The sequence below is a fragment of the Pelecanus crispus genome, chromosome 13 (assembly GCF_030463565.1).
Source record: "Pelecanus crispus isolate bPelCri1 chromosome 13, bPelCri1.pri, whole genome shotgun sequence".
In the NCBI taxonomy this organism is placed as follows: Eukaryota; Metazoa; Chordata; class Aves; order Pelecaniformes; family Pelecanidae; genus Pelecanus; species Pelecanus crispus.
In genome coordinates this window covers 9,708,231-9,726,973 of record NC_134655.1, presented here as the reverse complement: position 1 = coordinate 9,726,973, position 18,743 = coordinate 9,708,231, and the positions used below count along the sequence as shown (strand labels likewise).

Sequence of the window (18,743 nt, the reverse complement as noted above, 5' to 3'; positions counted from 1 at the left end):
CTTATGGGAGCGACCCCATGAAAACCTGTCCTTGTCTGGGACGGCAGTAAGGAATCAGCTCATTTGGGTGGGCTGCTGCAGTGGCAACTGACTGTACCATATGGAAGAGATCTTGGAGACCTTGCTGTGCTCTCGGCTGAGCTGTGATAAGCTGAAGTAATTCCACTTAGTCCACTAGACCAGCATGGAGCAAAGGGCAGGATCAGATCCCATTTCTGGCTCAAACTGTGTTTGTACTAAATCTGCTTGCAGCCAGATTCCTATTTTTTTATACCACAAACAGTCACCTTTGGAAGACCTGAAGCAAGGAATTTGAAGAATATGCTGAGAAGTGACTATTGGAATAGAGAGAAAACATTTAGAAATATTTCCCCTTTTGTGATCGTTCAAGTAATACCTATCAATTATACAAAGGCGTTGTACGTCATCAATGCACAAGAGCAGAATTTGAAATTAAAGGTATGCAGAGGGAACTAGTTATAAGGCCTGCTTAGAAGCAGCCACAAAGGCAAATATACTGTTACCTTGGACCAATACTAAATGTTCTGCTTAATATGTTGCTAGGATAGGCTTCCATTTTGTGAATGGAAAACATATGCAGATGCATCAAAAATATTTTGATAGAGACATACAAAGACATTTTTAAAATTATTTAAAGTATATTGAATCTCTTATATCAAATGGCACATTAGTAGAATTCTTACATCCAGCTATCAAAAATTGAAAATGTTAAATACTATTATAAAATACTTACTATAAAAATGTCATATATAATATTCATTACACATAAAAAAGAAATCAGTATGTCTAAGTCAGTTTAATCACAACCATTATGAGGGCTAAAACCTTTTGCAATAAAATCCTAGTAAAATAAAATATTTAGCAGTGCTATATTTTCTCCCTTTTTTTTCGTGCTCTTTCAGTCACCACATAAGTGATGAGATTTTTTTTTTGGTCAACAGTTACCACAGAATGTGACGTCTGACAAATGGCATGGAGTTGTTACTTAAACCCTTCCATAGTGACATTCAAACTTAGTTCATATATCAAGGAGCAATATGGATTTGTTCAAACATGCTTAGTGTTCCTCATTGCCTGTGTAAATCCATGCATGTCAATGGACATACACTGACTTTCCTGTGTGGAGCGCCTGGCTGTATACTACCTGAAAAGATTTGGCAAAAACATAGACCTGGCCTGAATTACTGTATGAATTCATTCTTATCTACCAGTGTCGCTTTACTTCCATCCTTATGCTACTGTTGCTTTGTATTATGATCTGTCTACCTAGAAATTAAAGCTGAAGGATTTTCTTGACGGTGTCATTCCCATTTCAGCTGGAGAAGTTCGGCAAAGCAGTGAATTATGCTGATGCTGCCCTCTCCTTCATCGAGTGCGGGAACGCTATGGAGCGAGATCCATTAGAAGCGAAATCTCCATACACCATGTACTCAGAGACTGTGGAACTCATCAGGTTAATGTCCTTTCTCTGATCATTTTCATAATCTCATTTCAGTCATAATTAGAACCTGCTATGTTTTAAAAAATACCATTTCAACGTATTAATGATTTGTCCAAGGCATCTTCATCTCAGAAGTCATCATAATTAGTTCTTGCCATTTTATTAATGTCATGGAAAATTTATAATTGATGGACACTGCTTTTATAAATTATCCCCTTTAGAGGTTATAATGTGAGTGTTATAATTTGCAATATTCATAAAATTAAAATTGAAATGTAGTGGGTGGAAGTAAAGTATAGTAATTTCACTGTTTGGCAATGACACTTGTCTTTTAAAAGGTGTAGTTTTATAATTCAAAACATTAAAGTGAGTCTATCAGGATTTCTATTACAAACCCTGTTTTTAGAGGTTTATAACTTGGCTGTTAAAAAAAAAAAAAAAAAAAAGCTGAAACTTGGCACATAAGCTCATAGCCAGAGAGGAAGCTTTCTGCATGCATTGTATTAAAAAAGTATATTTTTTAATGTTAAAGGAATGTGAACCAGCTGAATTAGTTTTAATCAGTTTTGTAGACTCGTAGGCTAGAATACAGATGAGAGTGCCTTTACTTACTAATAAAATGTCTGAATTATTATTTTAAAATCTGCTGCTGTTCCCTATAGCTGTTTCATAGTGTTGGCTCCATAGAAATAATGGTCTCCTGAGTAACTAAGGGCTTGTTTGCTTTACTTGCGCAAATTATCAAAGTGAAATCAAGCAGGATTAAATTTACCTGTAAGTAGAACAACAGGATTTTTCCTCTTTGCTGTGATGCACCTTTGCTTTCCCCAGTGTATGCTGGGAATATCACCGTTAATGTCAGTGTAATTACTGACAGTTTACACAAGAGAAAGGAAAGGCGGCAGATCAGGCCCTAAATGTTTGGGGTTTAATATAACAAAGGTACTTTTTTAACGTGCAGGATTTTAACATGCCAGACTAGCTATTAGGGAGTGCCAAAAATAATGCGTGTTTTACATGTTGAATAAGTAGATATTTACATAATAAAATGTATCAAATCTTAAGAAGCTGTTACTCTCAGGTAAATAATATGCCTGTTAAATATTTAAAAACATGTTTTTACATTCTACATTTCATAAAGAGAAGAAGAAAATCTAAAGAGATTACTGAACAAAAAAATATGATGTTCACTCAACGCTTACGATCCAAGTTAAACCCTTGAGAGCAGAGGACTTAAGGAGCTGCCTACCTCTGCTCGACTGTGCTGAAACTCTTCCTGTGCTCTGACAGTGGACAGTTCAGTACTTCATGTCCTCAACTACACAACTGTAGTTGTATGGCAGGATAAATTGTATTTCAAGAAATATTCTTTAAAGAAGTGAGTGCTTCTTCATAGGACCCTGCATTTCTTTTTATTTTTTAAGAAAACCACACGGCATAGTTGAAAATGTTGTTCCTCGATCCAGCAGTCTGTTCAGAAGTGAATGGACCAAAAATCTTGATCCATTCAAAAGCCACAACAGGCGCACCACTTAGAGAATGGCAGCTGTAGGAGTCGCCCACAGATGGGTGATACCTGCAGCTCCCCTCCACCCTGCGGTGCTGGACAGAGTCAGCTGAGCACATGGCTGCATCTTGGAGCAGCTGGCACGCATCAGCACACGCAGCCCCGCTGCCTTGCTCTTCCCAGCACCTCCTCTATGAGTATGGCCCTGCTGCAGGCTACATGATAGATAGACCTTGGCATGGAAGCAGCACCTGAACTGCTTTTGGATTGCTTTTCGAACTGCTTTTGGCTATGGAAGAATCTGGAGGACTTTGTCATAGTAGATCTCCAATTTCTAAATAGCCGAAGTCAGGTGAGATTAATTCCACCACCTACCATCAAAGGTAGAGCTTGACTTACCAACGCTTGCAGGCAGCATCTTGTAGGCAGCTGGTGAGAGACTGATTTGCCCATTGAATTGCTGTCAGTGGTCAGACGTGGAAAAAAGGTGATTGCCCACGTGAGCAGCAGGCGGTACAGGTTCAATAAACTCCATGGACAAATACACAATTCTTGTGGGCTACGGTGGGTGCTGAACGTACACAACAAGTACGTGGCTGCACGTACACACTTTCTCAATGTGGCTTCTAATGTTAACATAAAGTTTTACCGTGAGATAAGAAATGGAAGGAGATTTTTCTCACTTTTACACCTCCCTTCATCAGAGGCACCATTTTCCCCTCTTGCGTTAGCTGTGTCTGCCCTGAGAATCTGCATCAGACACCTATTTGTGAAAGCAAGCGGAGCGTCAAAGAGATTGGGAATATCTGATCTGACTGTCAAAGGTGGTTTAAGTTAATGGTAATGCTAAAATCCCTAATGTAACACTGAAAATCCCAAAGGGACGCATATCTTCGTGTTTGATCAGATTCATTCAGTATGACTGGAACAGCAATACCAAAGAGCAGGTGAGATAGGACATGGAGGAAGCACATCAGGTGGTGTGCCACAGCTGCAAGCTGGGGGCTGATGATGGGGGTGGTGGGAGGAAGGCAGAGCGAGAGCAGCACTGCCTGCCTGCACTCCATTACCTCCTTGTAAATGAGAACTCATCAAGACTGCCTGGATACCTTAAAACTTTCTTACGCAACGCTGAACCCTATTACTTATTCTAACACAAGTACCTGTGAAATTGCATTAGGGCTCAGAACAATGATTTTATGCGATGAATTGATTTTCAAGAGACTAAATGCATGGAATGGAGTGTGCTCAGTTAAAGAAAAAAAAAAAAAAAAAGAGAGAGGAGGTAGGAATACTCAATCTTTGATCATCCAAATGCTGGACAGCAGCAATTAAATAGAGAGGGAAGACCAAGTACACAAGACTCATAAATTAATGGACCCAAGAATTTAAAAATCTGTGAACATGACCTTTCCTGTATTTAAAACCATTTTCTATATAAAATATATTAAAAGCTTTGAAGAAGCATTTATAAGAAGGATTTTGAAGGTATTATTCAAGCCCAAAGTATTATATGTAAAACCTGATTATATATTACTCTACTCTTCAGTACATACAGGGCCAAGGTCTTATGCTTCTGTCCAACACTCAACACAAATGTTTGCAGGGCTCAGCCCAGATGGCTGGATATATCATTAATATGCCCAAGAATAGTTCACCTTGTTGGCCCAGAAAATGCGTTGGTGATTTACTTTAGCCCTCCACATTTTAAGTGGTGCTTTCTGTTGAATTTTACATTGATCTCATCGTTACAGAACAATGTGACCATTAACTATTGCAGTCGGAGAAGAGTATCTGTGTGTGGCTGTTATTTTTCAGAATGTCACTAGTATTCCTGGAAGCATCTTAACTCTCAATGTCTTCTCTCCTCACCTTTCTGACAAGGTATGCAATGAGACTCAAGAATTTCACAGGCTCTTCTGCCACGGAAGGGGACAAGAAATTAGCAGTTTTATGGTAAGTCCCCTTGCAACAATAAGAGAAGCAGCTAAAATCTTAAGGAGGACTTTAAAAGTACTGAATTACTTAAGCAGCTTACAGAAGATCATTATTCTTGTTTTCCATTAAACTATTAAAGGATAACTAATGGATTTCTTCAGCAGCTGACTAAACATTTATTCTTCTAATTTATACTCTTATCAAGATGGGATTTTAATGCTTTTGACCACTTTTTTTTCTTTCTCCATTTGCTTATGTTTCAAAATCTAACCTTAGAACAGAAACTGCAAAATATAGGTCAGCATTTTTATTTTTACAGTTTGTAGGTTTCATTAAGCAATGGAATTAACATAATCCTTTCCTAATTACCACAGCTACCGATGCTTATCACTTCTCTACTTGAGAATGTTTAAACTAAAGAAGGACCATGCTATGAAGTACTCCAGATCTCTGATGGAATATTTTAAGGTAATTTTTATTCTGTTTAATTTATTGATATGAAATGAAATTCATACCAGCGCTGAGAGCTCTCACAAGTATGACTGCATGACTTAAAAGTCCCACATTTAACCTCTCCCCTGGGAAATGCAGGCAGGATGGCTGCCAGGGAGTGGGGACAGGAGTGATTGGGGGGATTTTTGGATTAGTCACTTGATTCAAAGGACCATACTCAGTAATTCTACTAAAATAACATTATTCTCAACACCATGTAATGTTTATGCAAGTTTCTGTAAAGGAAACTCATTTTTTCAAGATTTCAATGTGCAAGTGATTATGAGCTGACCCCCAATGAACCATAATAAAGCAATTATTTAGGCTTTAGTTAGTTAAATTTAGATTTTAAATTCAGTGAGATTTGCTGAAGCTTATTGCAGACTCAGAGATTTCTCCTTTTATTTCTGTGGCACTTCAAATTACCTTATCTACATCTTGAAAGTTTACCTTTACCTTGAATCGAGTGGAGATCAGCTGATTGTCATGATTCAGTGTTTTCACTTACCTTGTCAAATGCTGTTTGCCCAGTGTAAGAATGACAAGTCCTCACTATTCCTAAATTAAGAGAGAAACTGAATCTTTCTTCAGCTCTGCCAAGGTTTTTATATTTATATTTTACTGGTTAATGCTGTTTGAAGCATACATTAATTCTTGTACTTTATTACTACATATTATTCAGTAATTACGTAATTATTCTGGTTTGTCAGCCCATCAGTCTTTTTTTGTTGGTTTTTTTCAGCCTTTATGAATTTGTTCCAGGCTTTGACATATTAGTACTGCAAACCAGTAAACCTTTTAACACTGCAGTTTTAATATTTTCATGTAAATGGTGATAAAATGGTCCTTCTGCTGTAAAACTCCAGTACTATCATGCTAGCAACCACCACTTAGTCCTGGTTGTCCTCTGTGTGTGTGTGTGTGTGTGTGTGTAGCTCTGTAACTTCAGGAATGTTCCTCCTGATCTTCTGTTTAAATTGAGGCTCTCTTGAAGTCATTAGGAGTGCCGCTGTTGCACTCACAGTTTTCAGCCAGGGATTTGCACAACAAATTAAATTTGAACTAGACACATTTACAGCCTCAGCATTTTCATGAAATGTATTCCATCCACTCTAGATTTTATCCAGGACGAATGTAGATTGTCGCTTAAAAAAAGGCTATTAGGCAAATCATTTGATAAACTTTTTCTGCCGAAAGTAATGATTTCTACAAAAAAAAAAAAAGAAGGGGGCGCGAGGAATTTTATCTTCCCTTAAAGCCACCTTACTTTCTTTAGCTCTGCAAATAGGTACAATGAAGAACATATTACCACTCCCAGCACAAGACCATTTTACTGCATCTGCCATGAGAAAATGTCTTTTAATGTAAATGAGAATAAGAGAAAAAAATTTAAAACGTAATAAAATAGACAAATCAGGAATGCTGGGTTCAGGCATCCAGTTGAAGCTCAGTATTTCAGCTAATGTTACTGTGTGTGTGCTATGGGCACTAACTCATTGCTCGAAGTAGTGTTTGAGTGTATACAGATTATATGTTCAGGGCTTTTTTTGTAGGAAAGGCATAGGAGGAGAAAAGAAAAGAATGGTAGCTATTAATTACGTATTAGTTTTGTATTGCTGCTTAATGTTCTCTGTTCACTAGTGAGAATCTGTAATACAAATGAAATAGATTAACTATTTGAATAGAGTGGTTGTTCAAAATTTTGCACAATTTTAACTGTGAAAAGCAGCCCAACACAGCAGAGCTGGAGAGGAATTTTTTGGCAGAATTGTTTTTCATATTTTTCCTCACAAATGCCACTTTGCCCAAATTGAAACCACTTGTGGACAGAACTGGTTCTGATTAATTTCCAATTGAAAGTTTAAAATTTATATTTTTGACATCTCAAAACAGAAAATAACCATTTAATCATAAAAGTAGTTTTGAAACTTAGAGACAACTTGGAGTAAAATATAATTAAAACAATAAATTTTGTAAATGGAAATCAAACTTTTTAAGATTAGTGCAAGTGGCACCCTTTGATGCATTTCACCTAAAAGTTTGAGGAAGATTTTTATGGTTTTTAAAATGTCTTCTCAATAGTCATTGGCAAAAATATTTCAAATATTTTCTTTGTCAAATAACTACCTCCAATCGAGATCTAGCCTTAACCTTGACAGATTTAGTATTTGTCTCCAGATAATGTCGGGAACAATCCCCATACAGCAGAAACTAACATCAAAACTACTTCTTCATCCCTGAAGACTTTCCAGGGGAGTTTAGGATCTCCCTCCTTCTTATGTATGAGTGGGTGGCAAAAATACACACTACATACGCTCTGTACTGCAGACCACTCCATTTCATGCTCACATCTTTAACGACACACAGTGGCATGCTCTATAGGAACATACAGGCAAGGCCAGTGTCATTTTGGGCAGTTTTCTGCTTTGGTCAATACTGTGTGGCAAGTTTAGCTGTGTTTTAGAAGTCAAGGGTAGGATTTTGCTCCCAGAGTCAGCTGCATGAGCTGGGGCCATGCCCTGGGCTGCTCTGTGCTCCACTGAATCTCTGTGCCTCACATGCAAAATAATGATTACAGTAACCAGATGAATCTTGTAATAATGATGGTAATACTTTGCAGAGAACTTGTAAAATTTGATTGAATTTTCACTGTGCATGCTGAATTCTTTGCAAGGGAGTGCAGAGTGATTGTTTTCAGAAAGCACACATAGATAGCTTCAGCCCTGATACTACCACTTTTTATGGGAACTAAGTAAGATACCACCCAGTCTGAGCAAGACTGGAAAAATCTGGGCTTTATTGTTCCTGGGCAGTCTTTTTGTACAGGATTGTACAAGGTGCTACGATAATGGGAAAGGCAGAATGAGTAAGCAGGTAAGGAAAGTCAATTTGTGCAAATAAAATACATAAAAACAAGGGCATTCAAGCAGATCCTTGCTAAAAGTTTTATTTCTACTACTATCTGAATCCCAAGCCACCTTCCCTGGCAACTTGGGAGGGATTAATTTCATTAAGGTATCAACCCCAATTCTTTTTGTTTCTTATTAAAAGAATGCAGGTCCCCCTAAAGATAAGTCATTTGCACTCTGAAGAACTTAGTTTGTAGAATAAGTTTCAGTGGTAATTAAACCACTTCTTTGTGAACTACGTCTGCTTTCACTGGAACTTTACTGTATTCCCTCTTTCATCAAGTGACTTTCAAGCTGCTGATTGGAACCTACCAATCATCCACCAACCATTTAATTATGGGACTGATGAGCAGAACTGTTCTGCTACAGGCACTGTAGCTCTTGCGACGAAAACTGGGAGTGTTGAGCCATGTGTCATCAGTATTCATATACTTGCATCACCTTTATTTACATTTTGGTTTTGTGCTTACAGAACTCTTCGAAAGCCTCACAGGCCCCCTCACCTTGGGGCGGCAATGGAAAGTGAGTATTTTCTGCTGAGTACTTCTGTCTGGGAACAAGTGGTTCCAAGAGGGGGGGAAATGTTTTGGTGCCTCTAAAGGCAAAGGACAGGCCATGACTCAGTGGTTTGGGAGCTACAGGTATGTTTCAAATATGTAGCAGGTAGAAAATGTTCTTCTGGGCTACAGAATTATCTTACAGCTGCCTTGGGCTTTTGGGGGTGAGGGGCTCCCACTGGGCTAAATCAGGAACCTATGTGAGCCATCCAGTGTGGGTGGGAAGGAAGAGCTGAAACGCACCTTCATCTTTGTTCAAAGCCAAAGTCTAAAATCAGCCGTGGTGGGTCTGTGCTGAATTTTTTGACAGTTTGCTTCTCAAGCCAAATGAAGGCCATAAAAATATCTGTTAATTAGCTAGCAAGTACCATGTCATTTCAGGAAGCCAAAGTAAAGTTAACCTTCATTGCAATGATTTTTCAATGATTCGTTCAGTAATGAAAGACCAATGAATATTTCATTGATATATGGTAAGTGCTGTTTAATAAAACTGAAGGCATAATAGTGGTGAAAATGTGAAGGCACTTAGTCAACCAATTATCAGTAGCTTTATACTAACATTAAAACACCCTCACCTCAGATATGAAGTCAGGGTAATGCAATTATGATCTGCTGTTCAATGAAGGTGCATTGCTGCTGCAACCTTGCCTTTATCTTGCAATGTCTGTTGCCACCTGACACACATTTCTCCTGCTCCTTTCTCCTGGCCACACATACAGATACAGGTAAAACAAAGGAGAAGGACTTTACCTTTCTTTCCTTCTTTATTTGAGTAGGCTGAATTCTAGGTGAAAATGATTGGTGGTCTCTTTCTGGTGGCTCATAAGAAGAAATTACTATTAGACACTCCAAGGAAACAATAAAACTGTAGAAGGGGTTGAAATTTAGCACACAAAGAACTGAAGTTTTCAAACAGACTTTGTTCTGAATCAGTGCGAAACCAAAAATTCCAACATTTTGCTTAAAGGACAATATTGTCTTAGATAATTCAAAATATTTTGGGGTATATATACACACACACCCCCCAAATACACAAAATTATTTTCAATATCTGTGTGTATATAGATATTTAAGTATAGATTATAACAGAAACTAAATGATCAAATACAGAATCACTTTAAATAAAAACTGAAAAGGTATTTTAACATTGGAAAAGCAACTACAAAATTAAGTTATTCAATATGTGCCAGTCTTTCAAGGCATTTAAATGTCAGTGAAACCTTGTATTGCAATAAAAATACAGTAAGGTTTACATAAAGTTTTAGTGCCAAAATAGACCACTGGAGCATTACACCTCTTTTATTCCTTAACAAGTGGCTTATACCTAAAAATTCCATGGAGCAGAAGTTATCCTTTTATTCCTGTCCTGTAATAGATGCCTATAGAGTGTGTCCTCTGCAGGTGATGACATCTTCCTTGCTATTTAAAGGAGCTGATTAGGTGCCCAGGATTTAGAATCAGTGGGTTTTGACTGGGGGAGAAAATTCTTGTCCAGCCACAAGGTAGGCAGCAGAAACCCAGCATCCAGGTCAGCATCACTTCTAACATAACACCCAGCTGACCAGTCTCTTCCCACTCTCTTTGGAGATAAGGAAGTAAAGCTCTGAAAGTGCACATCTCTGTCTTTTATTCAGAGGAGGAAGCACTTGACATGTAAGAATAATTGAATATGACAAGGCTTGTTATAACGGTGTTATTATGACACCTGTGACCCAACACACCAAGACCACAGTCCACACTCGGGTCTTCTGTCCCCTCTGCCTGGAGTCTCAGAAGAAAAGCTCTCCAGCTGGCTCAGAGGTGCCATGTGTCTCAGGTGTCTCCTGGTGGCCCCAAGCACCATGGGCCTGGTGCTGCCACTGGCAGCATGTGCTCTGCCTTCCCCAGGGCTACTCGCTCTGCAGTTTCCTCTTACTCCCCTGCAAATTTGGACCAGAGGGGAAGAGAAGTCACACACCACAGAGGAGAGACCAAACACCATCAGGGTATGGCACCACTGGAGACAGATCAGAAGCCTGTTTCAGAATGGAGAGTCAGCAGGGTATTCTTAACTCTTTTTCTGAACAAAGCAAAACTTATCCATTGCCATGAAGTAGTCTGCTTGGGATCTCAAACCATCAAAAATCTCAGCTTGGCTTACTGGAATTTCTGGCCACTTTTGTTTGAAAGGGTTGTGAACCTCTACAAAGTTGGCCTGAGTTCCAGGCTGGCAATGAAACAAATTTTCCCTGGTTTCATTACAGAAATGTTTCCCACCTCTAGCGACAGAAAGCACCAAATAGAGAGATTTAATAGACTCACCACAGTAATAATGGCTGCGCACAACAGGGTAAATCCAATGAACAATGTGCTTTATTTGGCAGAAGTGCGTCAGCTTGTTGTAAGTGGCTCTAACAAAATACTCCTGGTCTCCTCAGATACTTATGATTTTTAACTGCTCCCAGACCTAATCTAGTATAGTTCAGCTCTTCTGTGCATTAAAGACACTGTGGTGTGTCAAGTAACCAGGATGTTTTGAGACTTGAAAATAAAACGTTTGTGCCGTAGGATATGCTTAAACTATAGCACATAAGCTGTGTAAAAAGCTACTAGCTGCTGAATTAACGTGGTCTCTAGCTCTGGAAGAAGAATGTATCACAGGAGCCTGTTGTTGAACACAAGTAATAGCAGGGCACTGCTGGAAAATCTGCAGCAAAAGCTGTTGCTGTAAATGCCTTTCAGCCCAAGGCTGTGCCATGGTGGCAGCCTGTTCTACAGCACCTGCAAGGTATCAGCACAGCAGGTCTGTGCCCACGCTTCACGGTCAGGACCATTGACGGTGGCATGTAAAGCCAAGAGGAGGAGCCTTTCTATCCTGGGGTTTGAATCAGGCCCACAATGAGTCTGAGTGAGCTTGATGCTGTTGCACAGCATGAGGCATCAGTGGCCGCCTGTCAAGAGAGGGGTTGCAACATACCCATCCGGAGAGTTTTGGTGTCTTTGCTTCACGCAGAGAGCGCCGGGAGCGTCTCGGCCCTGCGTTTCAAGTGTATTCCACAGCAAATCGAATGCATTTGTTTAGGTAAGTGGTTCCAAATGGGAACAAGAGAAGAGATTTTTGGAACCCTTAATCTTGTTCACTGAAACAAATTTTCAAAGAGAATAGCTGTATGTGAGCGTTCAGCGCTGCACAGCTCTAAACATGAGCTTGCTGTGCTGACCTGCACACTGCCTGCAGCCAGCAGGTGATTCCTAATTGCTGGTCTTAGAATTAAAGGAAAATCTATATTAGAACATTAGTGCTGCACTAAGTAGGTAACTTAAAACACTGCTCTGTACAAAACTGTGCGGATGAACTGTCGGCAATTAGAAACAAATCTCCATAGCCAGTCTTAAAGAATCCTATAGAGATATTCATAATCCTACAGTACCCTCAGCTCCTAATACTGCTCTGCAGGGTGCTTTTAAGACTTGCACTTTACTTATTGTGGTGACTGTATTTGGAGCAAACTGTCATTGTGATTTCCACAAAATGCTTTGATAATAAGCCAATATTGCACATTGAGTGTTTTCTAACTGCCATTGCAGCTTCTGGCAGCAGGTAGAAAAATCATTACAGCTATGAGATACTTCTTTCTCTGAAAGATTGCTCTATTTTTATGATAGATTTTTTTTTTTTTTAATAACAGGTTCATTTGTAGGGAGAATTAAATCCCTTTTTATTTTCAGTCATTCCCAGTTTATAAGCTCTCCTTTCTTGTAAAACCAGGAGCTACTACTGCACATTCTCCCCTGACTGGGGTGCAGAGTTAATTTTTCAAGTGCATTTAAGATGGCAATGAAGTGGTGTGTGTGAGGGGGACTCACTCTCCCTTTACCTCTCGCAGGAGCACAGAAACGCCATCGCCCATGTCCCTGAGCCCGTCCCCTGTCAGCTCTGCTGGAAGCGGCGCGGGCACCACCGGCTCCTCCTTGGCGGGGACCATCACCATCCCTCAGCGCATCCACCACATGGCTGCCAGCCACGTCAACATCACCAACAACGTCCTGCGGAGCTACGAGCACTGGGACATGGCTGACAAGCTGACTAAGGAGAACAAAGGTGCCCCGCTTGGCTTCTTCCTTGCCCCCTTTGGCTCATCAGCTTTAGCTTTCTTTCTGTTCTTCTAGGCGTTGTTGGGAATTGGATCCAGAACCACCGCATCTAAGAGCACAACTGTGACAGCTTGAGCAAACAGACCAAATCTGCTTGCTGGTCACTGTAGCCAATGCGTATCTTCTCTTGTCAAGCACAGAGGGGGGATGTGTAACACACGCTGAACATGGGGTTATCAGAGCAGCTGGCAAATAATTTAGCGAACATGAGCCCCAAGTGATGAGAGCTTTTGAGTCTTGCAAATTTGTTCACAGTTTCAGCTTCTCATAGAGCACCGAGGTTATTTTCATACTGCTCTGTCAACCGGTTTAAGACTATTAAAATGCTAGCTAGGATAATAAGCAAACATTAGATTTTATGTTTATGCAGGGAGTCCGATTAGGAGATGTCCACTGAAAGCCATGACCTTGACTCTCCTATGGTTGGATTGCAAATCTGCTTGTTTATTCCTAACAACAAAATGTAAGTCTTTACCACAGTCGTTTCAAAGGAGTTTTGGCAAGCAGTTTGTGACTGGGTTATATCGAGTATAGTGGAGTGGCTGAGATGTAACTAAAGGACAAATTTGGCCTATTGTTGGCCAGCTGTGAATTTCCCCATGATAATGTAATTATTCAGATTCCAGCTTTGGGGTTGCACAAATCATTGACAAAGCTTTCTTTGACACTAGAGGTGCAGAGCCTAACTGGGAAATATTCTCGTCATGAATTGGCTCATTCTCTTAAATTATACTGAGATTTCAGATGGCTGACTTTTCCTGACAAATGTGCTCGCTGTATGCAGTTTGATCTTACTCCCATTAATGTCAGTGGCAAATTTCCACTGATTTAGAGAAACTAAGCTTGAGATTTATAGAGTTTTATGTCTGAATGGTGGGTCATAATGATCTATCCCTGGATGAGGAACAATAATAGAAGTTCTGTCCAGTCCTCCCCACTGCTTCTTGTCTTTGTTCGCATTGGTTAATTTAGTAGCAGTGCAGTCATTTTGGATTTTTTCCATAGCTGCATCCATTTTCACAAAATGTGAAAGTGATTCCCTGTCAAATGTACTGCAGAATGTTACAGTGGGAATGCAGAAGGATGCTCTGATAGGAGAAAGAGATGACGATAATCTTGTAATTAGCCCTGTGTGTTGTGGAGTTGTTAAATGTTCTACTTGGTATTGAATCAAAATAGCTCAGGCATTCAGCCAGCAGACAGAAAATGTACCCAGCCACTGCTGTTATCAGTCCTAGAGCTGGATGAGAAAAAACCTGCTGACTCTCTTTCTGCATTTTCCCCCCTACACTCTTCTTTGTTCTCTTTTTGATTTATGATCAAATAAGCCCAATTCTGCAAAGCCATATAGGAATAATCTTTATTCAGATGAGCAGTCTCTTTGACTTTAGTGGGACTGGATGCATGAATAAGGGTTTCTCACATGAGCAAGACATCTAGGGTTGTGCCCTGTTCTTTCATATCTTGTTTCACAAACTGCAGCCGTGTTACAGGGAATGGAAAGTTCATGTTACTTCAAATTTCATTTAAGTATAATAAACCATTGGAGAGAGATCAGTTTCATACATGCTATAGCATGTCTGTCTTTACATTTTGTCTGGAAAGATACCTCATTTCTAATTAAATACTCGATTTAAAGTTGCATGCTTAGACACAATTAAACTGCAATTTGAAAAATTTATGGTGTAACAAAAAAGTATATAAGAACGGCTGTGGTACTCTGCAGGTCTTCATCATATCACATGATGGATTCCATTTACAGAAGGATATATTTAAGACACTTTGACGCGAAAAATGTTACAGTGTTTCATGAAACCTAGCTGTAATTATTTCAGTAGATGTCATCTGCACCTCTCAAATAATTTAAAACACCTATATCTTGCTGGCTGGGACAGGACTCATCCTTTTCCCCATAGCTATCTCTAATCCACCCTTGCCAGCTGGACCAACCTTTGCAGTGCCCAAGCTCTGGTACAGTGGTCTGGGGACTGTGAGTTCAAAAATGCCCCGTGATGGCAAAGAGGATAGGTGCAAACTCCAGACTCTGCCTTGAGTCCCAGGTAAAGGACAGATCTCTTGGCTTCTCTCTCAGGGGTTTGAGCAGTCAGTTCACCATAAAAAATGAGATTTCCCCCCTCCCACCTCCAAAATAAGAATGGTCTCAAAAACAAACAAACACAAACTCACAAAGAAACCCACATTTAAGATAAAAATTAATTTTCTTTTAAAAAAAGACAGATCCAGTCAGTTTGGGGTTTTTGGTTTGGGGTTTGGGGTTGGGTTTTTTTTTTGTGTGGTCAACTCTCATTGTTTCTGTTGTCTTCTGAATCACAGGGGATGTCTTGCCCAAGAACATGTCCCTGATGAGCTAATAGAGATCAGTATAAAAATGTGGCCCCGTCATTGTAATGTCTGATGGCCTTTACATCTGGGTCTTACTGCTGTCATGGATGTTTCTTAAGTTGTGCCCATGCAGACACAAGAGATTTCTTCCACATTGTAGGAGCTGTGCAGCCTCCCCTTGTCCATGGCTGTCAGCTTAGGTTTTGTGCTCCTCTAAGTATGCGTGCACGTTCCCAGTTTGGACTTGACTCATGTCCAGCTGGCTCAGAGCAGGAGACAGAAGCCTTTCTTGTCAGCCTGACAAAAGATGTGCCATTAAAATAAAAAAGCATAGCAAGAGGGGGAACAGCAGAACTGTGACCTGCCAAGCTGATCTGGTTTGAAAAGGAAAGCGGGAACATACTGCCGTGTACCTTCGGTTGAATTTCCCCTGGTCAGTAATGTTTAGAGTGTGTGGGAGAAGAGATGGAGTTTGTCATAAACTCTGCATCGCAGGCCAGGCTAAACTGTAGGCTTCCCAAGGCCAACCCATGGGCTGGTTTGTGTTGATCACCTGGAGAGTTCTTCATCATTTATAACATCAAGTTCACAGCTGACTTTACAAAATCAGATAATTTTTTAGGCTTCCAAAGATAGCAGCACTTTTTCTGTACACTAGAAAACTATCAGCTCCGTAGTGACAAAGGCCTGCTCTTTCACGTATAAATTTAACAAGTGGCTTCAGTGCCTGTAGCTTTTTCAAGACATGTTAAACTGAAATTAGGCTTTAAGGTGAATTCTCAGTGTTTAAAGCAATTATTATTTATTTGAGCCTAGAATGAGATCTCTAGAATACAAGCAAGGCAGTGCATTATTTCACTTCTAAATGTATTGATTTTACACTGGAGAAGGGGAATAAAAGACAGAGGAAGGAAGATTAAAAGTAACCGCTGGCTGCAGCATCTTAACGCAACTGGTGATAGCCCTAAGCTTTCATTATGCTTGCCTCCAGCCAAATCACTTTGTGCTGTGATACTGCTGCAGCTCCCAAGCTGACCAGGGTCAGGCTGTCAATACTTGGATAGAAGACCTCAAAGCAGCACTTACTTGCTGAAGAAAGTACTGATAATGATTTTGTACCCGGCATCTGCTCTCCCGAACTGCAGCCAATACAGTGTTAGCTGGCTGAGTGCCGCGCACTGGATTTTAGATAGGGTGAGAATGTAAGGGCTCAGCCACCAGTTATTGCGATTGTTGGTTCTTATCTGAGCTCTGAGGAGCTTTTAACTGAGAGCGGGCTCCCACTCGCCTAAATATAGTGTAAGTGTTGTGTATGTGGGAATGCCTGCGCCAAAAGCAAAACTGTGGGAGCAAAAAGACAAGCTGTGGGAGAATAGAGGACACAATCCAGTTCTCCATTAAAAGCAATTAGGAAAGGTCTGTTGGCCCTGACAGGATTAGTCTTTCACCCAGAGAGCATCTGAGACATGGCATAAAGTAAACTGGTGTGTTGCTTCCTAACTATGGGGCTCTGTTTAGTGACTTCCTGTTAACCCTTCCCAATACCGGACCCCAGTGGCCTTACCCATCTTTTCTTTCCCCTTATAGGTTCCCGTCTCCTAGACGCTATTTTCCTGCTGTGTTCCCTCTCTCCTCTTCCTTCGCCCCTCCCACCCCACACACATCCTCTGGAGCCTGAAGTGCAGCAGGATGAGCAGAGGGCCAAAAAAATTGCTGCAATGGCAGTAACAGAAATTGGACGGTGGGAAAAAGAGCAAGCAAGGTCTTCTGCAAGATCCAGGCTAGCTCTTCATGCCCAGGAGAGGGTACAGCATGGAAAAGGCAATGCCACAGTTCATTGCAGCTATTTAAATCATACAGTCAGCAAACCTAGGCTCCAAAAAAATGAAAGTGCAGATCATCAGAGCTAAAGGAAGACCACTCATACCATGTTGTGGTTGACTTCCAGCATGGATAATCTAATTTGGTCTGTTTAAATATATCGTTGCTTTTGTTTAAATTCTTTCCTGCTGACCATGTGCTCATGTGCACAATGTCTTGAGAACTCACTAATTGCACTGCTGCTACTGAGTGGGAAATCATAATACATTTACTTCTGTACCACTGCCTGAAAAAATGACTTCTGTTTCTTGTGTATTGCAGAATTCTTTGTAGACCTGGACTCAGTGATGGGACCCTTAACACAACACAGCAGTATGACCAATCTGGTTCGTTACGTTCGCCAAGGACTCCACTGGCTCCGCATTGAGGCTCATTTGTTGTAGTGACTGCTGCCCTGTTCATAACATCCCCATTCTTCTACCTCTACCAGCGCAGAGACGATCACTGGTGGAACTCCACTCATTTCTGGAAGTTTATTCATGTAACTTCATTTTTATTGCCTTTTTTAATATCCTATCTATTGGAAGTAGAAGTCACCATAAATGGAACTTATGACTCAAGAGCAGTATGTGTTGTACCATCTAATCATTTTCGACAATTTTCTATGCCTTGTGTCTCCTGGATCCTGCCATCCTTATGTGCTTTATGGAACGGTACATTCCCTGCAGTATTGTTTTAAGTCCATGCTGCCTTCAAGTGAAAACAAAAAAGCACTTTGAGAAGATATGGATTCCTGAGAAATAGTACAAAGCGTCTTAAATATTTGAGGGTATATATGAGAAGTCCCTTCTGAAATAAATTAGTAGAAGTTACAGCTATTCATTCAAAAATCGTCTTCTGAACCTGAACCAAGCTTTTCGACGCTTAATTCTGGCATCATTACCTGACACAGTACATTCCTAAGATTTCATACTTCCTATAGGCTTAATCTCTAAAAGAGAACATTGAATATATTACAGGTACATAATGTAAGATCACCAAAGGTGTTAAGAGGTAAAAGGTTGAAGGAATGCCTCATTAAAGAATGATGACACACTATGCAATGAGGTTTTGATATTCCATTCTTCCCGTTTATTGTTGGCTTAATAATTTCAGTAGGCAGCAGAATTTATTGCAGTTTTTAGGCAGTTTCAAAATATTAGCTTTCATAGTCTTATCTACCATTCCTATACTAAATCTGTGAATTTTCTTTCAGTTTTACTGTTTAGCCTCAAACAAATACTCATCCAAGATTTTTCTTCATAGAGCAATCTCTCCTTGCATAGTGACTCAGTGAAAGCAGATTTAACAGGACCGCTACACTCTAAGCATTGATATTGTATGTAAAAGTCCATAATAAGTGTATGCAGATTCTTCATGAAACTCTCTAGAAGTTTAACTAACCAGCTACTGTTGAAACATTATAATTCCATGTGGCATCAATTTTCACCTGTTTTGTTCATTTCAGAGCATTAGAAACGAACAGTATTATCTTGCTATCTTGAAAACAATGTCAAATTAAATAAAATCACCAGATTTAC

At 40.0% G+C, this 18,743-nt stretch overlaps 1 protein-coding gene across 1 annotated transcript in view; it reads left to right on the top strand.

Annotated features, from left to right (window-relative positions):
- The window catches only part of AFF2 (ALF transcription elongation factor 2), a 254,917-nt gene extending 237,311 nt beyond the window's left edge, over positions 1–17,606 (top strand). Inside the window, exons 16-22 of the mRNA XM_075720780.1 lie at positions 1,338–1,474; positions 4,854–4,925; positions 5,282–5,375; positions 8,226–8,273; positions 8,781–8,830; positions 12,732–12,946; positions 17,485–17,606. Of these exons, the coding sequence (XP_075576895.1) occupies positions 1,338–1,474; positions 4,854–4,925; positions 5,282–5,375; positions 8,226–8,273; positions 8,781–8,830; positions 12,732–12,946; positions 17,485–17,606 (738 nt within the window). The remainder of the gene's footprint in view (positions 1–1,337; positions 1,475–4,853; positions 4,926–5,281; positions 5,376–8,225; positions 8,274–8,780; positions 8,831–12,731; positions 12,947–17,484) is intronic.
- The last annotated feature ends 1,137 nt before the right edge of the window (positions 17,607–18,743 follow it).